This window comes from Ambystoma mexicanum, chromosome 5p (genome assembly GCF_040938575.1).
Source record: "Ambystoma mexicanum isolate Mex_15411 chromosome 5p, UKY_AmexF1_1, whole genome shotgun sequence".
In the NCBI taxonomy this organism is placed as follows: Eukaryota; Metazoa; Chordata; class Amphibia; order Caudata; family Ambystomatidae; genus Ambystoma; species Ambystoma mexicanum.
Genome location: NC_090930.1, coordinates 268,476,376 through 268,495,816, shown reverse-complemented (window position 1 = coordinate 268,495,816; position 19,441 = coordinate 268,476,376). Strand labels below are relative to the sequence as shown.

At 45.8% G+C, this 19,441-nt stretch overlaps 1 protein-coding gene across 1 annotated transcript in view; it reads right to left on the bottom strand.

Moving 5' to 3' along the window:
* Positions 1 to 19,441, bottom strand: part of CUL4B (cullin 4B) — a 1,392,627-nt gene that overhangs the window by 1,226,951 nt on the left and 146,235 nt on the right. Inside the window, exons 6-7 of the mRNA XM_069612678.1 lie at positions 17,266 to 17,339; positions 21 to 183 (exon numbers count right to left, since the gene is read on the bottom strand). Coding sequence (XP_069468779.1) covers positions 21 to 183; positions 17,266 to 17,339 — 237 coding nt within the window. The remainder of the gene's footprint in view (positions 1 to 20; positions 184 to 17,265; positions 17,340 to 19,441) is intronic.

Here is a 19,441-nt window from a genome sequence, read left to right as displayed (position 1 = left end):
GCCATTTTATCCTCACTTACTTGTAAATCCGAAAGCATACTAAGAAGGCTTCGAAGTAAACTTCTGTCAATTGCTTCTCCATTCCTTTCTCTCTCAATTAATAGAAGGATTCCATCAATGGTCTTATTCTGCACTTTCTGGTCACTAATAATATGCGCTCTAAACAACTCCAATCCCATATCCCTAAAGAGAAACAAAAACGCACAACAAAATGTTTAAAATGCTCCACTTGTTTTGCTTTAAAGAAATAACACTTCAAGACAGTAAACCTGCAGTAATTACATTATTTTTTTGTTCATCTTGAAATCTCTGCTGTCGTGACGAGAATATTTACATTTTGGAGATGAGGGAGTGCCATGTCCTGGTGTCTTGGGGAGTGAGGGACGATGGGGGGGCCAAATGCCACTACCAGTTTCATGATGCAGGGCTCTGGTTTGGTAGAACGGTGCCGGGGGGAGGAGCGGGGGGGTTAACCAAAATACAGGTCTGGGGCAGGGGCTTGCCACATTAACACGATGTGCCAACATCTAGCCATGTAAGAACGTACAGAGACTGTTGGATGTGGTTTGAAAGATAGAAGGTGTTAGGGAGTTTTAAGAAACACTGACACACTAACAGTTGTATACAAATAATGTTTTATTTACATACACACACTAAGGTAAGTAGGTATTCAGCAAGGTAAGTACTATAACATAATAAGTAACTTTCAGAAAAACCAATGCATTATTCACAGTAAGTAAAGCACTTTTGAAGTACTATTAGAATGGCAATACGCAATTCAAAAAGTTAAGAAACTTTTGTAATAACTTTCACAATATCTGTTTCAGGTACAAGTGGATGAAACAAAATCAACTTAACTCAGGTAAATACTTGTAATTATTTTCACAGTGGCCCAACACTTCAGATGTTCCTCCCGAGCTAGTTATGAGTGTCTCATAGGCAGTTTGGAGGGCAAAACAGGTAGGCACAAACTGAATAAAGTTCAAAAGGTTCCAAAGAAAGTCTTCTGTAACAAGTAACAATCTGTGTTGTTCTACCAAGAGTCTCACAGTACCTTACGAGTGAAGCAGATGCAGCTTGCCGCCCCCACGATGCAGCAGCAGACCCCATCACTGGATTTGTGATCAGGCAGACCAAAGAAGGGACACTGGAATGGATCTTGCAGTAGCAGTCGAGTGAAGAGGCTTCCGACAAAGGATTCTTCGGGGTCCTGTGATTTTGGCACCTTTTTCAAGACGCCAGTGAACTGTCTCTTCATTGGCCCCCAGTGGCGGCAAGGATCAAGTTCAAGACCCTCTGCATCATCCACAAGGCTTTCTCTCTTCCTAAATCTCTCCCTTCGAGTTCTCAGCTGAGCCACCTCCAACTCCAAGGGTCAGTCACTTTTACAATCAGGGATTTGGGGGCAGATCTCCATCTTCGGCTGTGTCCTCCCTCTGGAAAAGCCTCCCTGCCTCTCTCAAACTTGAGCAGAACCACCTCCGATTCCGGAAGTAACTCAAGAACTTCCTTTTTGCTTCTGCTTCCTCTCCCCTGCTGATGTCCCGGTGGCTCTATGCACTGGTCACCTGGCTACCCTCTGAACTTGGGCCCAGGGTCCTGCATGTCAGTTGCAATTCGCACTGCCTTCCGGCTGCCCTAGCACTTGTGGTGTGTACCTGCAACCTTACAAGTCCCTTCTCTCTGCACTTATGAGACACTCATTGGCTGCACTTTTTGCGTTACTTGCACTTATCCACATGCTGACTGCACTCTCTTTACCTGCACTTCTCCACTTCCACTTCCCTACACTTGCGTGATCTGAAGGAATAGGACCTAGTAAGATCATTCTTTTGTCCGCCCTATGTTTCCCCCCTCCTAGTCTTGTTGCGCCTAGAAACACTTGTGTCCAGGCGTGTTATAAATGCCATATCATATCAGAAGGATTACCGCCAAGTTGTTTTGTCTTGCTTTCTAGTCCCAGCACTATACTTGCCTCTGGAGGTCCGTAACAAGTCCAAAGGTTTGGGAGGATTCGATCTTCAGAAGGCGATGCACTGCACAGTGGCAACAGGTCCCAGGGTATTGGCAGTTTGCAGCCCGCAAATGTCATAGCTTGTCGTGGGATGGCTCAAAATGCAGGTAATCTTCAGACTGATTGGACCCACCAGTCTAAGGGAGAGCGTCGTCCTGGCTCTCCGGATACTTGGAAGGGGTCGACAGCAGCAATTACTCAGATGGCCTCTCCGGTCATCTGGAAGTGGCCGTGGACATCTCTCCTCATCGGTTCTTGTGTTCCAGGGGTCAGCTTGCCTTTAGTCACATGATCCATGCCTTTTATGCAGGAACCCAGCCAATCAGCACCGTACACCATTTAAACTTTGGGTTGGTGGCTGTCCTGAAAGACACCAGTTGGAACTGGTTCCAGACAGGGACACCAGAAGACAGTTCCAACAGAGTTTTTGTCCTCCTGCGTTTCCTGTCCTCAGACACACTGGGTGGGCTTCACAAAGGATTCCAACCGAAGACAAACGTCAAACCAGGACCTCCCCCACCAAGCACGGCAGAAGATGAACCAAGAAGGGACATGCAAACAAGAAAAGGCGAGAATAAAAACAGTCACCATTTTGGGTCAATGGTTACCGTTCTGTGCACTACCGCAGCTGTAAATACAGCCTGGAAGTAAACATTGCACAGAATTAGGTAGGATAAAACCACTGCCACCAGCCATTCAGATTAGCTTGTCAATGTAACAAACAAGTTACATAACACTGAGAAAGGGGATACTGTGCAGCCCCTCAGCACTCCACATAAGTTGGGGTGTGCTGATCTCATAGAAAAAGACAAAAAGGATAAAAAATAAACCTCCTTCATAACAGAAAATGAAAAGGGAAGCCCAAAGGGCTCCTAGCAACAATGCACAGGGAGTGCTGTGTGATGCAAAAGTCAAAGGACAGATGCCATAAAACTTGGAAGAAAATAGAACTAAAAAAAAAAATGTATGAAAAGAAATACAAAGTATCCCAACAGAGAGGGTAAAAGAAAGAGTGGAAAGAGGTTGCCACTCACTCAGGGTAACAGACCAAAAACCCAGTAGTCTAGCAAAAAATGCTGGCAGCTCACATGTAGAGTAGCTGGTGCATACAAATTAAAATCTACCTAACAGAAGGTCCAAAGAGTATTGTGCATAGCCACAGTACTTGAGAAACACTTCACAATCTGGTTGAGAAAAATATATTACAAATAACTTTAACACCGCTTACCAACACAGTGACGGAGAGTGATCAACCGCCAGAGCCACATTGGCTTACTTAGTCTACAGGATCCCGACAGATTGTTGGAGGTTTTCAGTCCGTGTTGTCCCCATTCTATGTTCCCATCCCTTCCCAACCTTCCTAAACCACTTTGTTTCGACACCTATTATTGTGGTATCATTAAGGCACACACTCATGGGAATGCTCAGCTTAAGACCACTAATGCATAGTGCTTTTAAGCAAAGCACTTTTCTCCAGATCCTCAAATACAAATTTGTTTCAAGAACTGATGTGCCTTGTAGGACTACAGCTTGAGGAGATTTCACTCAAAATACATAGGTCCCCTATGAAACGTGAACTTGGTAACTGCTCAGCTATCCACACAACTTATTATAGAAAGAAAAGGTGGGGAGGGAAATCCGTGCCATTCCTAAAGTGCCGCCATGAAATGTTATGATACAACTTGGCTCTACCCCAAGACTATCTCAGTGCAGTACAGGCTGGTTTAGAAATCAAGGCAATGCAAGATTCTTGTTTTATTGAAAGAGGTCTTACCTGCAGGTACGACTTAAGTTGCTTTATTAAGTTATATCTGATTTAATTATGTAAGATTCAGGAAGGCCCACCGGTAACCACCACAGAGGCTACATCCTTCAACTGACTCCAGTGGAACAGGGTTAAGCATTCAACAGACCCAAAACACATTCCACTCATGGTATCACATGTACTCTGACATCACCCATACAACATTCAGTCATACAGGCAAGAGATAAAGAAAGAAGATATAAAAAGGTTTATCTCGGAAATGCAGGTGTGAAGCTGTTCTAGGCATAGTCGAAGACAAAATATGGGGCGATCAGCGAGCAGTGCAAACGAGTGAATTTTGCAAGCAAGGGCTATTGTGCTTTGAATACCCCCCCATCTGTTTGTTCGGTAACAACTGGTGCAGTCACACAGACTACACAACACATCTGCTTGGTATTGGGTAACCCACCTTTTGGTATAGGTCTGTACTACACAAGTTTGTAGTGTGACTGGGCAGCCAGGCCTATCTCAAGAGGGGTAAATGTGAGCTTGGAGCTGTAGCAATGAAATTCATATTTACAAGTAATCAAGTAACACCTACACCTAAGGTTTCTGTTATAAATGGTTTTTTAACATCAATTTTTAAATAAGCATTCTTTTAAAAGGACAATTTATATAACAATCAAATATACTTTAAAAATACTTTTCAGGAGCAGCACAAGTCAGTGCATACACTTTCGAGATGCTTCATACACAATTGCTACACCATTGGGTGACTTCATTCACAAGGACAGTAATGCCATTTATATATCACTAGTTATACTTTGCAGATTCTGAGGTTGCAGAAAGGAAAGGTTAAAGGAAGGAAAAATGTTAAACTGGTTCTCAGTACATGAGTGTATACTAAAATCTTCCAATGAAGTCTAGACAAGCCTTTCCCAGCACTAAAAGTCTAAAACAAGTTACCACGTATGAGGGACAGAAATATCAAAGTCAATGGACTAGAAGAGTCTGCAGCAAGCCAGGACAGCCAAAGTCAATTGAGAACAGTATACTGAGCTGAGGCACTTCTTAGATAAAAGTCTTGCAAATGTATAGAGTTTTGTAGAAATCACTTGTAGGGTCACAAGCTGTTAAGTCTATGGAAAGCAGAGTTGGAACCAACTCTACAGGTAAGCCAATGCCAGTCTCAACTCAGAAGAGCGCAGCTAAAAAGACAATGAGATAAGTACCACAAGTCTGAACAGTACCTCTGGGTTGGAGAAGAGTGGTCCAGCTGGATATGGTCCTGATGCAGACCCAGTGTTCCTGAGCCTCAGTCGTAGGGACAAGAGGGAGAACATCTGGAGGCCTCCCGCGGTAGCAATTTGGAGGTCGTCGGCAGCTACGGGCTCTTTTTGTATCAGCAGCACTTTGCGGTTTCAGCGCTCGGACCAGATGGGCTTCCTGCACTCAGGTGAGGGGACTCAAGCGCTTGTCGTCTGCTTCTGGAGGGTCCTTAGGAGACTCCTGGACAGATTTCAGACATTGCACTCTACTACGGATTTCTCTAACCCCGGCACTCGGTTCTTGTAGCAGCGAAGAGCTACAGCTAATATGGGAAGATTTTCCAGTAGAGTTTGTCTTGGGGTTAGTTGGTCCCACTAACCCAAGGGAAGAAGTCATCCCTTCCGGAGCTTCTCCAGCAGATTAGAAAAGGGAGTTTCCGCACAGCAGCAGGGCTTCACCGGGCAATTCAAAGGTCCAGGAGGATGGAGCAAACTTTGTTCAGTTTGTCGGATGTTTCTCCCAGTGGTCGACTGGGCTTCAATCACACAGCAAAGGTGCTGCCCTGGTTGCTTTCAGGCATTCCTAGAGACAAAGGACAGCAGAGTTTCGGGAACCTCCCTCCCATCCTGCCTTTCCAGACACAATGGAACCAGAGGAGGGCTTCAGGGCTGAAGCCTGCCAAAGGCAAAACAAACAAAGGGCTCAAACCTGAGTCAAAACCCAAGAATTAACTTACTAACAGAAAATGGCGAAAAAACAAGAACGGGCCATTTTGACACAATGATCATCCATGGGTGCTACATTACAGCTGAGGATTCAGCCTGCGGTAGAAAAGCAAAATGGTAGGAAAATTAAACCACTGCCACCAGCCATTTAAAGTAGTGAGGGTAACATAAAAATGTTACATGAGAATGTAGGATAAGGTCGCTACTAAGTAACCCCCAGAACTCCACATAAGATGTTGTGTGCTGGACCTACTAAGAGAAAAGTTAAGTGTGGTCAATTTCACTTTACTATTCTTGGGAACAGTAATTCACACAAGAAGGGTATTTAAACCTTATGAGAAATCTAAAGGATTTCTCTGTGACGCTGCACTAAATGTGTTGTGCGTCACCATACAAAATGTAGATGCCTATGGGGTTTTGCAAGACTTCAAAAACAGCGGTAACACAATCGAAATTAGGTCAAAAATAGGTGAGAGTGAGAAAAAGGTCTCTCACTCACTCCAGGGTCAAAATTAAAAAGTCCTAAAGTCCAGTAAAAGAGCTGGGGGGTCTCGAAGGTTGAAGGGAATTAGCACAGAAATGAGGATTCTCCCCAACACCGTTTTACACCACTTCGAGCAGAAATCTACAAGACAGCTGATGGGACATGTCCATGATATAACCAAGAGTATTAGAATTTTACAAATGTTTGGTAATACCATACCGATATTATATGCATCTAGTTAATATTGTGCCTAGCTTAGTGTTTCACTTAAGCCACCAGTAGCTAAACGCAATGCACAAAGTGACCATACATCTCCAAGAACCCAAAGAACCAGAAAACCCTTGCCAAGCACAAAAGTTAAACTGACCATCCGATCTGTAAACAAAGCTTTAGAATGAGCATTACATGTACCACATGGCACACATCATTTGACAATGGCAACTGAGCTGAATCAAAGATAGTAACGACATGAAACTTAACATTAACCATGCACATCAGAAGGGGACTGTTGATGCCAAAGGACATGACTGTTCTATCTTGCATTGACAAACAGTTGTACTTCATGGTGTAATACTTATTCTGAATTTTTGATTCTGAAGGCTATATGTCATGGTTTTAAATGGTGTAGCAGGTAATGCACTGGCATCAGTGATGGAGTGATGCCATAAAACGTTGGCTGTTGGATTGTAGGTCATGATGCGTTATCAGGCGAGATGCAATGGTGCGCACGTGTACCTGTTCTAAGTATGTTGAACTGTGAGCTCTGTTGGGAACGCATGCTGGGTATGTGGGCATTTGGATGATAGTATATACAACTGGTGGTGTTGGCATGTATGATTTTGCCAGTAGTATCGAGCTTGTCAACTTGCCGATTAACTGCTGTCCCAGTGTAAAAGGCAATTTTAGTTGTTCGCCGACTTGAGTAGGCGTTTGTTGGGTTTATTGATTATGGGTTATATGACGCATAACGCACAGGGCAATCCGTGGACAAGGAGCAGAATTCCTACAAAAGGAATTCATCTACAAACCAACGAGGCCCCGCCAATCCAGCAACGAAATCTGCCTGGAACTAAAACCATACCTTAAGAAAAAACTTGGAGGCACCTCCTTCTACCACTTAGACGCAAAAACCTGGAACAACATCCCAAAAGAGAGAAAAAAAACACAGAAGATAACCACAAATTCAGGAAATGACTAAAAACCTGGCTCTTCAATACCACAGACTCAAACTGAAAACCGAAACAGAGAAAAAGGATACTAAACTGGAAAGGACACAGACAGCCCCAGAAGCGATAGGGAAGCTCCCGCAGCACCGGGACGGGTGACACCGGATAGACTGAAACACAGGTGACACCCATGGAGACGGCATCAACTACCACAGCCAATCCTACCCAACATCTTTACCCCCACCCCCTTAGTTGCGACCAGGTACCAATATGTTAATTGAATTGTCGAGATACTGGCAATCACCACACTAGCTGAGTGGTGGACATTGGCAGGTGCGTAGGAAGGGAGGACAGGTGGGGTTGTGAGGGAGGCTGGTGGAGGTGGGGGCCAGATGTGAAAGGGACCTTGAATGTAAGATGGGCCCAGATCAGGACAGAGGCGCACCAGGGGAGACTACGCAAGCCCAGCGCCTCAATTCAGGATAGGGATGCCAACTAACCAATTCCACTAACAATTTCCCCCTCTGCACACACCTCTCAAACTCCAAACCAAAGACAACCACAAACCTACAGCACAACAAACCACACAAACTTCACTACATTGCAACAACAAAACAAAAAACACACAGACTTGCACAACATTACACGACGACTACCAGCCGCAAACACCCAAGGCCCAGCCAACAGACCCACCGAGCTGGGGCCGCCAACAGCACATCCCTGCTCTCTTGCACTTTTCCTGCTTCCTCCCACTAACTCACCCTCCCTTCCTCTTTCAGAGCCGCCAGGGGACCACACCGGTGGTGATAGTGCGTGGTACAAATGTCCTTTAACATTAACCCATGCATATGATTTGACCTACGTAGGGTCTCAGCCCGGCTGTGGAAGTCTTTGTTGCCAATGTAATGATCATTACTTTCCATCTTTAACTTAGTTGTTAGCAGCACTTTACGGTACTTTAACCTTCCTATGGTGCCTGCAATGAGAACATCCAGGTGTTGGGTTGTGACACTCAGCACTCATATTTCCACCATTGTATCTAGGATGTAGTTTTGGGTTTGTTTGGGTCCTGGATTGTCTAGCCAACGAGCTAGGATCTGGTGGTAGCATGGTTGTCCTTCCAAGCACATTGTTGGGGATCGATGTAGTGCGGTTCTTGCCACTTTTCTGTTTCATATTCTGTGTGCCTATCTGGTGTGCTCCTCTGTGTGGTGCACGGTGTGGCTGGGTGCTGTGGTTCATGTGCAAGTGTTGGTCCTGGCATGTGTTGGGTTTCCGGTTGACTTAGCTACGTGTCGAGTGGTGTGCTTCTGTGCCAGTGCCCATCGAGGGGCAGTTCTTCAGGGTGGCAGCCCTACGATCTATCGATGGCAGCAATTAATAAAAGGCATATTGTGTCAGTTCGGTTAGGAGTGTAGTATGGTTGGCCCAGGCAGGCTGCTGGATAGTTACTTATGTCTACAAGGTTGGATTCTCACTGTCGTTGACAGTCAGGCAAAGGTGGTTTAATTGGCATGTTGGTGTGCATTGTATGTGGTGTTGTGCAGGTTGTCTAGTGTGGTATGAAAGGAAGGAGATGTGTTATGTCCTTTCTTGAGTGTATGCAGGGACTGAAAGGTGTCAATGATGTCACAGGTAGAATGTTGGGTTGAGTTGGACTGTTGTTCAGTGACTGTGTTCTTCCCATGGCAGTTGAAAACCATGTGGTGTAAACCATTGGGCTTCTCTCTGCTCCTAGTTCCTACTTATGAACTGTAACCTAAGTAACTTAATAAAGGGAACTTGTCTACGTTATCTGTGCTGCCTCGTGAAGTCTTAATCTCAATCATAACAGGGTTTATTCAGTATAGTTATTAAGCAGCAATCGCTTCTTTGGATCTTTTAACACTGCCTCTCCAAACAAGCCTTGTACAAACAGAATGGCTTAAATGCCAGAATTTATGGCAAACAACCCATCATTAAAAAACACTAACTAATGGACACCTGAAACATTTTTCACAAAATGATTCCAGTCGAAAATGCCTGACTGCTGCCAGAATGCCCCATTCACTTTCTTTAGAGGATGGGCACCTGCCAAGCACGCTGCATGGGCAGCTAAGCTTAAAACCAAGTTAAGCAAACATTTAAGCAGCCTTCTAATCAGGCAAGAGAGATGAAGGAATTATAGAAATACATAGGAGAGCAGACTGCAGTCTGAAGGCAGGCCCTTGATGGGCCTGCCAATCCAACAGACCGCCTAAGAGATGGCAATGGACTGCAAATCAGTGATACTTTACAGAATACTGAAATATATTTTCTAGTGGCAAAGGCACCTATTTATTTTGGGTTCAACTTGCACGAATTAAAAATTGCTCAGATGTTTATTACATTTTGTAACTGTCAGATTTTACTTAAAACGTGTTAAACAATGATCGCTTCATCAGTAATTGTTTAAAGACTTTGGGACCTTAATGTATTCAAGCAGGCAGAATAACTCTGGTCTCTGAAAATAGAGACATGCAAACCTCATGAGCATTGCTTGAATACAGCTACCTCAGCGAATGCAAGTAGGCCGATTATCTGCCCTCTCTGAAGGTTTGAGCTAATTTATCCCCTGGAAGCTTATATGCAATATGAAGAATTGTTATTTTGATGGCAAGATATGGATTACGGCTTTTCAAGCTTTGAGAAATTGGTGAAGTTGAATTCTGAAGATAAATATGCTTATACTTAATCAAATGGAAAACATCAAGTGCATTTTTAATTCAAATATGTGCCAGGTATATAATAAAATAAAAATGTGTCATACTTTTAAATACAAACAGTGATGAAAGTAGCCATGAAGGAAATCATGCTTTTCTAGAGATGAGAAACAAATGACATCCTTCTCTGCACCCAGGAGTGGACATGAATGCACTAGATGGGATGAATCTAAATAAATTACACAACACTCTTATTGGCCGTTATGAAACAGGTTACATGCCCAGTGCATACATTTGTTTGCCTCAGATTGCCACTGGGAACAAGACAGAACACAATGAAATGGATGAGGTCCTCCCACCAGTGATGCAAGTGTGCTCCAGTGATCTGATCTGAGTTAATATGCATCAAACTACATTTTCCAGTCATAAAGCACCCCATGAATTTCTTCTGGTGTCAACCAATATCTCATAGTAAGGGTAGTAGAGTGCAGCTAACAAAGTCCCTTGATTTGGAGACGACAATCAGCATTTATCCTTAATTACTCACCTAGTTAACATCTGTAGTGTGTATTTAGGGGCAGAAGACCCAGCATGCCAACAGAGACCCTACACTCTGAGGCTTGGTGGGCTCCCAGGCTACTGTGGCCAATCAGTGGCATGTTGGGCAGATGCAGGGCCCATCTCTGCCAGCAGAGACACAACTGGCTGTCACAACCACTACCATTCCAGGCTCTCTCCACACAGAGGGACTCATGGATGATTCCGCTCCAAGATTTGTAAAAGGGGTCTATAAGCTTGCAAACCACATGGCACGCCTCGCCTCCTTGGCAGAACTGAAGAGTGAGCTTAGGATGCCAGCAACGCACCCCTGACTGATACTCATCTGGAGGGGTCAACCTGCGTCCTAGGCTGCTCGCAAACCCTAATTATTTGGGAATGAACATACTAATTAACACATGGCCACATAAGGAGTGTGCAGATTTGAACAGCAGTAGACACATTTCTTGCCTCCCAGGTGCTCCCTACCACTTAACCCTACATTGTCATTTCGGGACTGAACTTTTACACAGGGTGAACCTTCACTATGGATGTGTACATTTGGCAACACAAGGAAGAAAGCCTGAAGGAAGGCACCTTAACAACCCTGAATAAAAATCAGCAATGTTAGACTTTGATTTCAGCGATTACTCAGTGCTGCACACTAAAGGCACTACCTGCAGCAAAAGCAATACACTCATACCAGCAAGACATGATGGTAGGAGGATGGACTCACCAAGAAGTACTCAGTTGAGATTTAAGGTCCAGGGCACTTCAGAGCCAGTACAGGACATTTGCAACATAGGTAATGAAAGGAACAAGTTACTTACCTGTAAATGTTGTTCTCCAGCATGGGTCTGGCATGGATTCACATGCTCGTGAATAGTCCCCGTCAGGCTGGGAATCCTCGGTAAAGAAAACAATCAGTTTCAGTTTCGTTTCTGAACTGTCTTTCTCCTAATAACCAACCACTGGTCTCTGGGTTATACTGCCCCCAACCAATAACTGCCCTCTACCTAAGCCCCTCCTCTGGCAGCCATCTTCAGATTTGGTAGCACGTAAAGTGGCAGTATGACCAAGTGAAGAGCCGCAGAGGGGTAGGAGGGAGGGTTCGCATGTGAATCCATGCAAGACCCATGCTTGAGAACAACAGTTACAGGTAAGTAACTTGTTCCTTCTCCAGCACGGGGTCTGGCATGGATTCACATGCTCAATATAAGAATACATAGCAGTACACACATGCACAACCACATGAGGTGGCAAGGCTCAACATTAAGCATTACATAAACTCAACATTAAGCATCTCTTCCCTCCTCACCAGGCCCACCTTCAGGCAAAAAGGTTGCGCAGCACTGCCTGGCCGACTCTGGACTCCTCCCTGGAATCCCGGTCGACGCAGTAGAATCTTGTGAAGGTGTGCGTCGACCTCCACGTAGCAACCCTGCAGATGTCCAGCAGGGGCACACCAGACAGGAACGCTGTGGTAGCAGCGATCGCTCTGGTCGAATGGGCTCTTGGACTGCCAGGCAACGGTCGGTTTGCCAACCGGTGACAGTGCATGATGCAGCCGTAGAGCCATCTGGAAATGGAAGCCTTTGAGAGGGCCTTCCCTTGGTTCACAGTTCCAAAGTTCACAAACAGCTGTGATGTTATCCAAAAACTTTGTGCGGTCCACGTAGAACTTCAGCGCTCTAGCTACATCCAGCAAGTGCAAAGTCCTCTCAGCCGGCAACGAAGATGGTGGGAGGAAAGCAGGTAACACCAAGGGCTCGTTGAGATGAAAGTCCGACGGCACCTTGGGCATGAAGGAGGGGTGCGTCCTCAGCACCACCCTTGTATCATGAAAAGTCAAGTATGGAGGTTTACAGTAGAGGGCCTGGATCTCTCCCACTCGTCGTGCGGATGTGATGGCCACAAGAAACGCCGTCTTCCACAACAGGAACTTAAACAGTGCGAATGCAGTGGCTCGAATGGCGGCCCCATGAGCCTGGACAGCACCACGTTGAGCTCCGATGCCGGGGCCGGAGCCTTCACCGGCAGGAATGACCGAACAGTCCCTTCATAAACTCCTTCACCAGGCGATGGGACCAGAGAGATGATCGCCCTGGTGTCCTGGAGTAGCGGGAAATCGCCGCTAGATGGATCTTGATGGAGGCCCGAGTCAGCCCCGCCTTGGTCAGCGACAGTAGGTACAGCAGCACCTGAGGGGCCGTAATCTGCAGAGGGTTAATCTTCTGTGCACGGCACCAGACAGAGAACCTCTTCCATTTGTGTCCATAACACTTGAGAGTCGAGGGCACCGTGGCCTTTGCAAGCACCTCCTTGCAGTCTGCCGGGATATCGTAACCACCAAACTCTAGCGCTGCAGGAGCCAGGCCTGCAAGTTCAGCGACGCCGGATTGTGGTGGAGGGTAGCGCCTCCTTCTCTGACGAGGAGATCCGCGTCCGTCGGCAGTTTGACCGGGGGAGACGCTGACATGTCCAGAACGTCCGGGAACCAGATCTGTCTCGGCCACGCCGGTGCGACGAGGATCATCCTGCACTGGGACCGTTTGAGTTGGTTGATGAGTCGCAGCAGTAACGTCAACCGAGGGAACGCATATAGGAACAGGCCACCCCAGGAGAACGAGAAGGCATCGCCCATGTTCCCCGGCTGGGGAAACCTGCTGGCGAACCTCTGGCACTTGGTGTTCGCCGCCGTCGCGAACAGGGTGATCTGGGGATAGCCCCATTGTCAGAAGAGGATGTCCACTTGTTCCTGCCGCAGTTCCCACTCCCTGCTGAGTGTGTCGGCGATGGTGTTTTTTTATTCCTGCCAGGTGGAAGGGTACCAGAAACATCCCTTGGGCTACGGCCCAATGCCACAGATACTGGGCCTCCTTGGATAGAGCTGGGGATCTGGCGCCTCCCTGCTTCCGGATGTAAAACAATCATCGTGGTGCTGTCGGTGAAGATCCTCACCACCTTGCCCTTGAGGGACGGAAGGAACAACCTGAGGGCCCAGAACACAGCTCGGAGCTCCAGGACGTTGATGTGAAGTGACCTCTCCTCCGGTAGCCAAAGGCCTCTTGCGTGGAGATCTCCGGAGTGAGCCCCCCATCCCTCCAGGGAAGCGTCCGTCGTCACCGTCTCCTGATGGGCCGGGGTCTGGAAATCCATACCTGCCTTCAGATGTGCACGGGTGCCCCACCATCGGATCGCTCGTCGAAAGGGGTCGTTGAGCGAGATCTTGTCTTCGAAGTTGTCCATCGCTTGCATCCAACGGGCGTCGAGGAACTCCTGCAGTGGTCGCATCTGTAGTCTGCAAAGGCGCACGAGGTAAATGCAGGAGGACATCATGCCGAGCAGGGACTTGACGGACATCACCTTGGTCACGTCCATGGTCGACAGCCGCTGCACCTTGTCTAGGATAGCTTTTGTCCTCTCCTCCGACGGAGATGCTAGTCGCGCCTCTGTATCGAGCTTGGCTCCCAGGAACAGGGCGACTTGCGACGGTACCAGGTGGGATTTTGTGATGTTGATCGAAAATCCTAGATCCGTGAGCAATTGGACGGTCTTCCTTGTGTGCTCGACGGTGAGTTCCCTTGACTCGGCTCGGATGAGCCAGTCGTCCAGATAAGGATAGACGTGGATCCCTTGCAGGCGCAGCCGCACCGCCACTGGTGCCAGGCACTTGAACACCCTGGGTGCTGACTTCAGTCCGAAGGGAAGGGCCTTGAACTGGTAGTGCCGTCCTTGGACTACGAATCGCAGAAACTTTCGAAGTTTTTTCAAGATGGGGATGTGAAAGTAGTCGTCCTCCAAGTCCAGCGACAATAGGAAGTCCCCTTTCTCCAATTATCCCAGCACGTGCTGGAGGTTAACCATCCGGAACTTCTGGGACCTGATGTACTTGTTTAGGTAAAGAAGGTCCATGATGGGTCGCCAAACGCCGGTCTTTTTCCTTACGAGGAAGTACCGAGAGTATACTCCGGAGCCCCGGATCTTCTTTGGGACGAGTTCGAGTTCGATGGCCGGGTGAATCAAGGCCTTCACGACCTTGGAGGCGCCTGAGGCCTTCACCTTGAGGGGAGGGTCACCGCCTCGCTCCCCCTCGGCTGTCGTCGGGATCGACCGGGACTTCTCCCGAAGCCTCCCCGGGTTCTCTGCTTTCCTCTTCCCCGAGCCAGAGCGTTGGCTCGTGGTTGATGGCATCGGTGAAGTTGCACCCTGCCTGGCAGCCGAGGAGCCCGACCGTTCGGCACTCCTGGTGCCCGCGGACTCGCGGTGCTTAGCCTTTTTTTGGGCCCACGTCGCCGGGGTACCCTCAAAGGACTTAGAAGACCGCTCCGACTTCTTTTTCTCACCGGCTGCTGGGCTCTTCCCCTCCAGCCAGTTGGTGAGGTGAGCACGACGATCCCTCATCGTCCGCTCTGACATGTTTTTACAAAACGCACAGTCCTTCTCCACGTGCGTTTTGTCTTCATGCAGGCAGTAGAGACATTGAGAATGTTCATCTGCCCCCCCCCCCCACCCCTCTTGAAGACATTCTGCAGTCCACATCCAGGGCAGCTCCTTAAGAGCTTGGGTCCGGGCGTTGAGTTTCTTTTTTCCTGGGCCATGTCCACGCGGGGTAGGCCTCAAAGATCTTCCTGAAGCCTCCGAGAAGTGAAACTCGACGAAAATTGTGCCCTCGAGGGGCGTTGAAGACTCATAACGGGTCCCTGTTGATCGGAAGTAGAAACGGTGGAGCTGGAGGCTCGATTGAACGAAAATTGAGATGAAATCTCTCTGAAAATTCGCAAAACGCAGTAAAAGCTCGAGAGCTACAGCACGAGGACTCCCAACACTTGAACGTGCAGTAAAAATCTGAAGATGGCTGCCAGAGGAGGGGCTTAGGTAGAGGGCAGTCATTGGCTGGGGGCAGTATGACCCAGAGACCAGTGATTGGTTATTAGGAGAAAGACAGATTTTTTTTCTTTACCGAGGATTCCCAGCCTGACGACGGGGAATATTCATGAGCATGTAAATCCATGCCAGACCCCATGCTGGAGAAGTGAGGATTCTTCTTTTGCTATGGTGCTCAGACAGACATCTAAGGCCACACACACATCAAAACAACAAACCTCTTGCCACAAAATAGATCAGCTATATAGCCTCAAAGTTGGAATGGTACACCAGAATACCTCAGAAAAATTCAGTAAACCCCTGGAGAACTTGCCATGCTCAGAGCAAGGATTCAGATATGGCAAAAGGGAAGAATGTTCAACCTGGAAATAGTTTGTGAAGCAATCTGTGCATTTTAGCATTGACGGACTCTATATAGACAAGTCCTATGGAACTATTTCTTGAAAAAAACGTCCATCTATAAAGCGGTCCAGTACTCACTTAATTTGCAGATTGACAGAGGTCATTGTTCACTCTGGCCCCTACAAGCTGTTCTTCTTTCACCTATAATAGCCCAAGTCATTAATTTTCATGACCAAGACCAGATAATACATGCAGCAATCCCAATAATCTAAGAACACAATGCAGCTCTCCAGGAAGCCCTTTAACATAGTTAAGAAATTACTTCGAGATTGAGGTGCTCAGTACGATGATACTTCCTAGCAAAATGAAAACATAAACCGGGAATTCCCATGTGGTCAACACCCTTTCTTTTTTTGTAGGCAACCTCGTTCAGAAAAATGGATGTCTGTTCATATTCATGGGTTATTTTTTTAAGGAAGACCGGTACGAGTGTTTTGTACCTGGGCACCCCTGACAAGTGTGAAGAGCTGATTTCCCTGCAGTGAACCATCCTTCATGCCATTTGAAAGGCAATAGTCTTCTTCGATTAACAACATTCACTCACATCGGATTAAGTGCTAGACAGGAACTTGTAAAAAGCATATGTTAAAGTCTACTGAGAAGCAAGTGCTACGGGTAGTATTGAAAAATCAATCACTCAAGTAATAGAACCAACAATGGAAATGTGATCACAACTATAAGATTTTGAATTTAACACAATCGTGTGCTCACTGTTAACTTCACGTAGTATCAAGTATAGATTGTCCATCTCTGCAGGAAAGTATTTCATTCCATTCTACAACTGCTTATTGCCAATATCCAGAACTTCAATTATAGCGCTAGCAGCTGCTGTAGTACATCCCTCAGCAAGTTATGTAATTTAGAAATTTACATGTAGCACTCTCTATTGTCAAACTCTTAACGTAAAGCAACAATTGAGTCATTCTCCTAGACAATCATTTAGTGAGTATTACTTCTCCAATGAGGATGGTTCAAGCGTTTGCTTGTCTACCATACACTATGCACAAAAACAATGTCAGAAAATGTATATTCATTAGTGATCTTGTGGAATATGTTGTGAATACCATTTTATAACCATGGGTATAAACATATCACTGCATCTGTAGAGGGTGACAATGTTTAGCAAGATTCCACTAGGAGGGCCTGAAGCACTGTAAAGTTATGACCAACAAAATGAGTGGGGTCACACTGTAAATAAAGAAACGGGGGATAATGGGTAATGTATTGAATATTGTTCTAGTCTTACTCAGGAAGGTCAATCATTGAATGAAAGGAACAAAACAAATCCATAAATTTAAATATGCAAATTATTTTACACATTTATTTACACCTGGAAACTTGTTGGTCAATTCTTACCAAATTGATGGCAGCATTGAATTCTGAAGAACATATGTTCGGTCCAAAAATAAAAATATACTTCTAATCATGATCTGCAAAAATGGAAAATCATGTCAATTCGCCAATAGCAGGTTATTCAGGTCACAGACTCATTTAGTAGAGCCCTTTCATTGATGCAGTTAAAGCATAATTTGGAGCACTTCGGGAACACTATGTACTTTTTTCTTTCATGACAACGAGTAAAGAATTGTCTAATTTCCTGGCCTCTGAAAAACAGCTATATTTACAAGTGCTGTATGCTAAATGTAATAGCTGCTACTATTTCATATCTAGAGACAAAAGGTGCCCCCTGTGTAACTACCTTTTACAATACCCATTTTATTTCAGTTAACTAACCCCCTAGACCAAATGGTAAAAAATATCAATTTTAAAAATAAGACCTCATCACAAGACCCCCCAGTAGTTTTTTTTCACACTTAGTCTACACTTTTTGGAGTAAAAGCCCTAATGTTTGTTCCACAGCATGCCTAATGGATACATCATTTGGATGTTTAGACCCGACCTCCCGCTTGTAGTGCTTCTCATTTCCCTTGTTTAAATAAGCCACAGGCTATTTCTCTACATTTAGCTCAAATGTTCAGTAGGAATTGCATTCATATTACCATAAAATCTATCCTGCAATGGCAATAAGGTTGCACAAACACATTTGGAAATCATCCACATTTACATCGTCCTATCTGGGAATTAAATTTGTAATCACTTCACAGCTATTAATGTTATCACAGGAGCAAAAATGATATACCTGCAGTAATTTTCTTTTCTGATGGATGTTTCCCACAGATTTCTCATCTTAGATATATTCCTGCAGCTTCAGCTGATCACAGAAATATGTTACCAGCAGCGGAGCTGTGCGACATCCATGTTGGGATCCCTTGGCACATCCCTTCATCTATGTCAGATGTAACATCGGCATTGTAAGGGAGGCATGGTTTTGCAAGTAGGACACATACAAAAGGTACAATTTGTAAAACCTTTATTCAATTCTCGGGGTTTGGAAAAACTACTTTGCCCTATAGCTAAGATGCTAAAATGGGAGTAGTCTACCACCAAATAAAAAGAAAACAATCCTAGTCAGTCTGTCAAATCAAAATGGCCTACACTAACAAAACCTAATGCCTGCCCAATCTTGTATACATAAAGTGTAAAGGGGACCATGTATGCAAAGGAAAATCTTAGAAAATAGAGAATCAAAGTGGCAGAGTCAGCTCTCCTCCCCACATTGGCCAGCATGGATTAAGGCAGTCGACGTAGACAGGATGACACTCTGGGCTCAGGTTCTCAAAAACAAAAGCAGTTCAAAGCGTGGATTGAGGCCCAACTGGCCTTCCACGTTAAAGTCACGTTTCCAGCGTGCCCAAAAATTATTTTCACAGTTCGAGAAAATAGGTTCACAGTTCAACTGAAAGTTCACGTAGGTTTCCCTCAGTCGGGCACTGACCTTCTCTTGATGTCGAAGACTTTCGAATGTGCAAGGCTTCCACTTTCCCTTCAAAGTTAATTCACTTCGATGCTTTATAACAAAACCCTTTCGCAGAGTGTTTCGAGTAGGCTACATTCTTTGGCCTGACCACTCCGCTACTCTGTATCCCTTTCTTCACAGTTATCGGTAATTTTAAAGTTCACCACAGGTCTGCCTTTCTTTGCGTCTCGTCCACACGCTTGCAGCCTTCAATTGTAAGAAATATTGTTGCCACTTCAATCTTTCCTGAAAACACACCAGTCTTTCATCTCGCTTGCCAACTCACTGGCTGTGGGCATTCCTTTGTCTTTTCCGTTTCAATTCACGACTCAACTCAGTCGTTCACCGGGAGGGTCGCGGGCACCTCTGAAACACACTACAGTCCTTGTCTGAGATTTGGCCTTCTCCACGTATTTCTTACTGTTTTTTGGAGACAACAACCTCCTGCAAGGAACGCCTGAGTTTCTTTACACTTGATTCTCATCCCTATATCGGTTGCTCTCCTCCAGTAGGTTTGCCTTTGCCCCAGAAGTTCTGCTGCTTCTTGTGTTCCACCTTGCTCAGAGTCCGTCTCTATGTTCTGCCTTTTATCTGTGTGGGGAGAGCTAAAGGCTATCAGATGTATGCGATTAAAGTCAAGTGCCTGACTTTGCATGACCCGATTAGTGTGACATG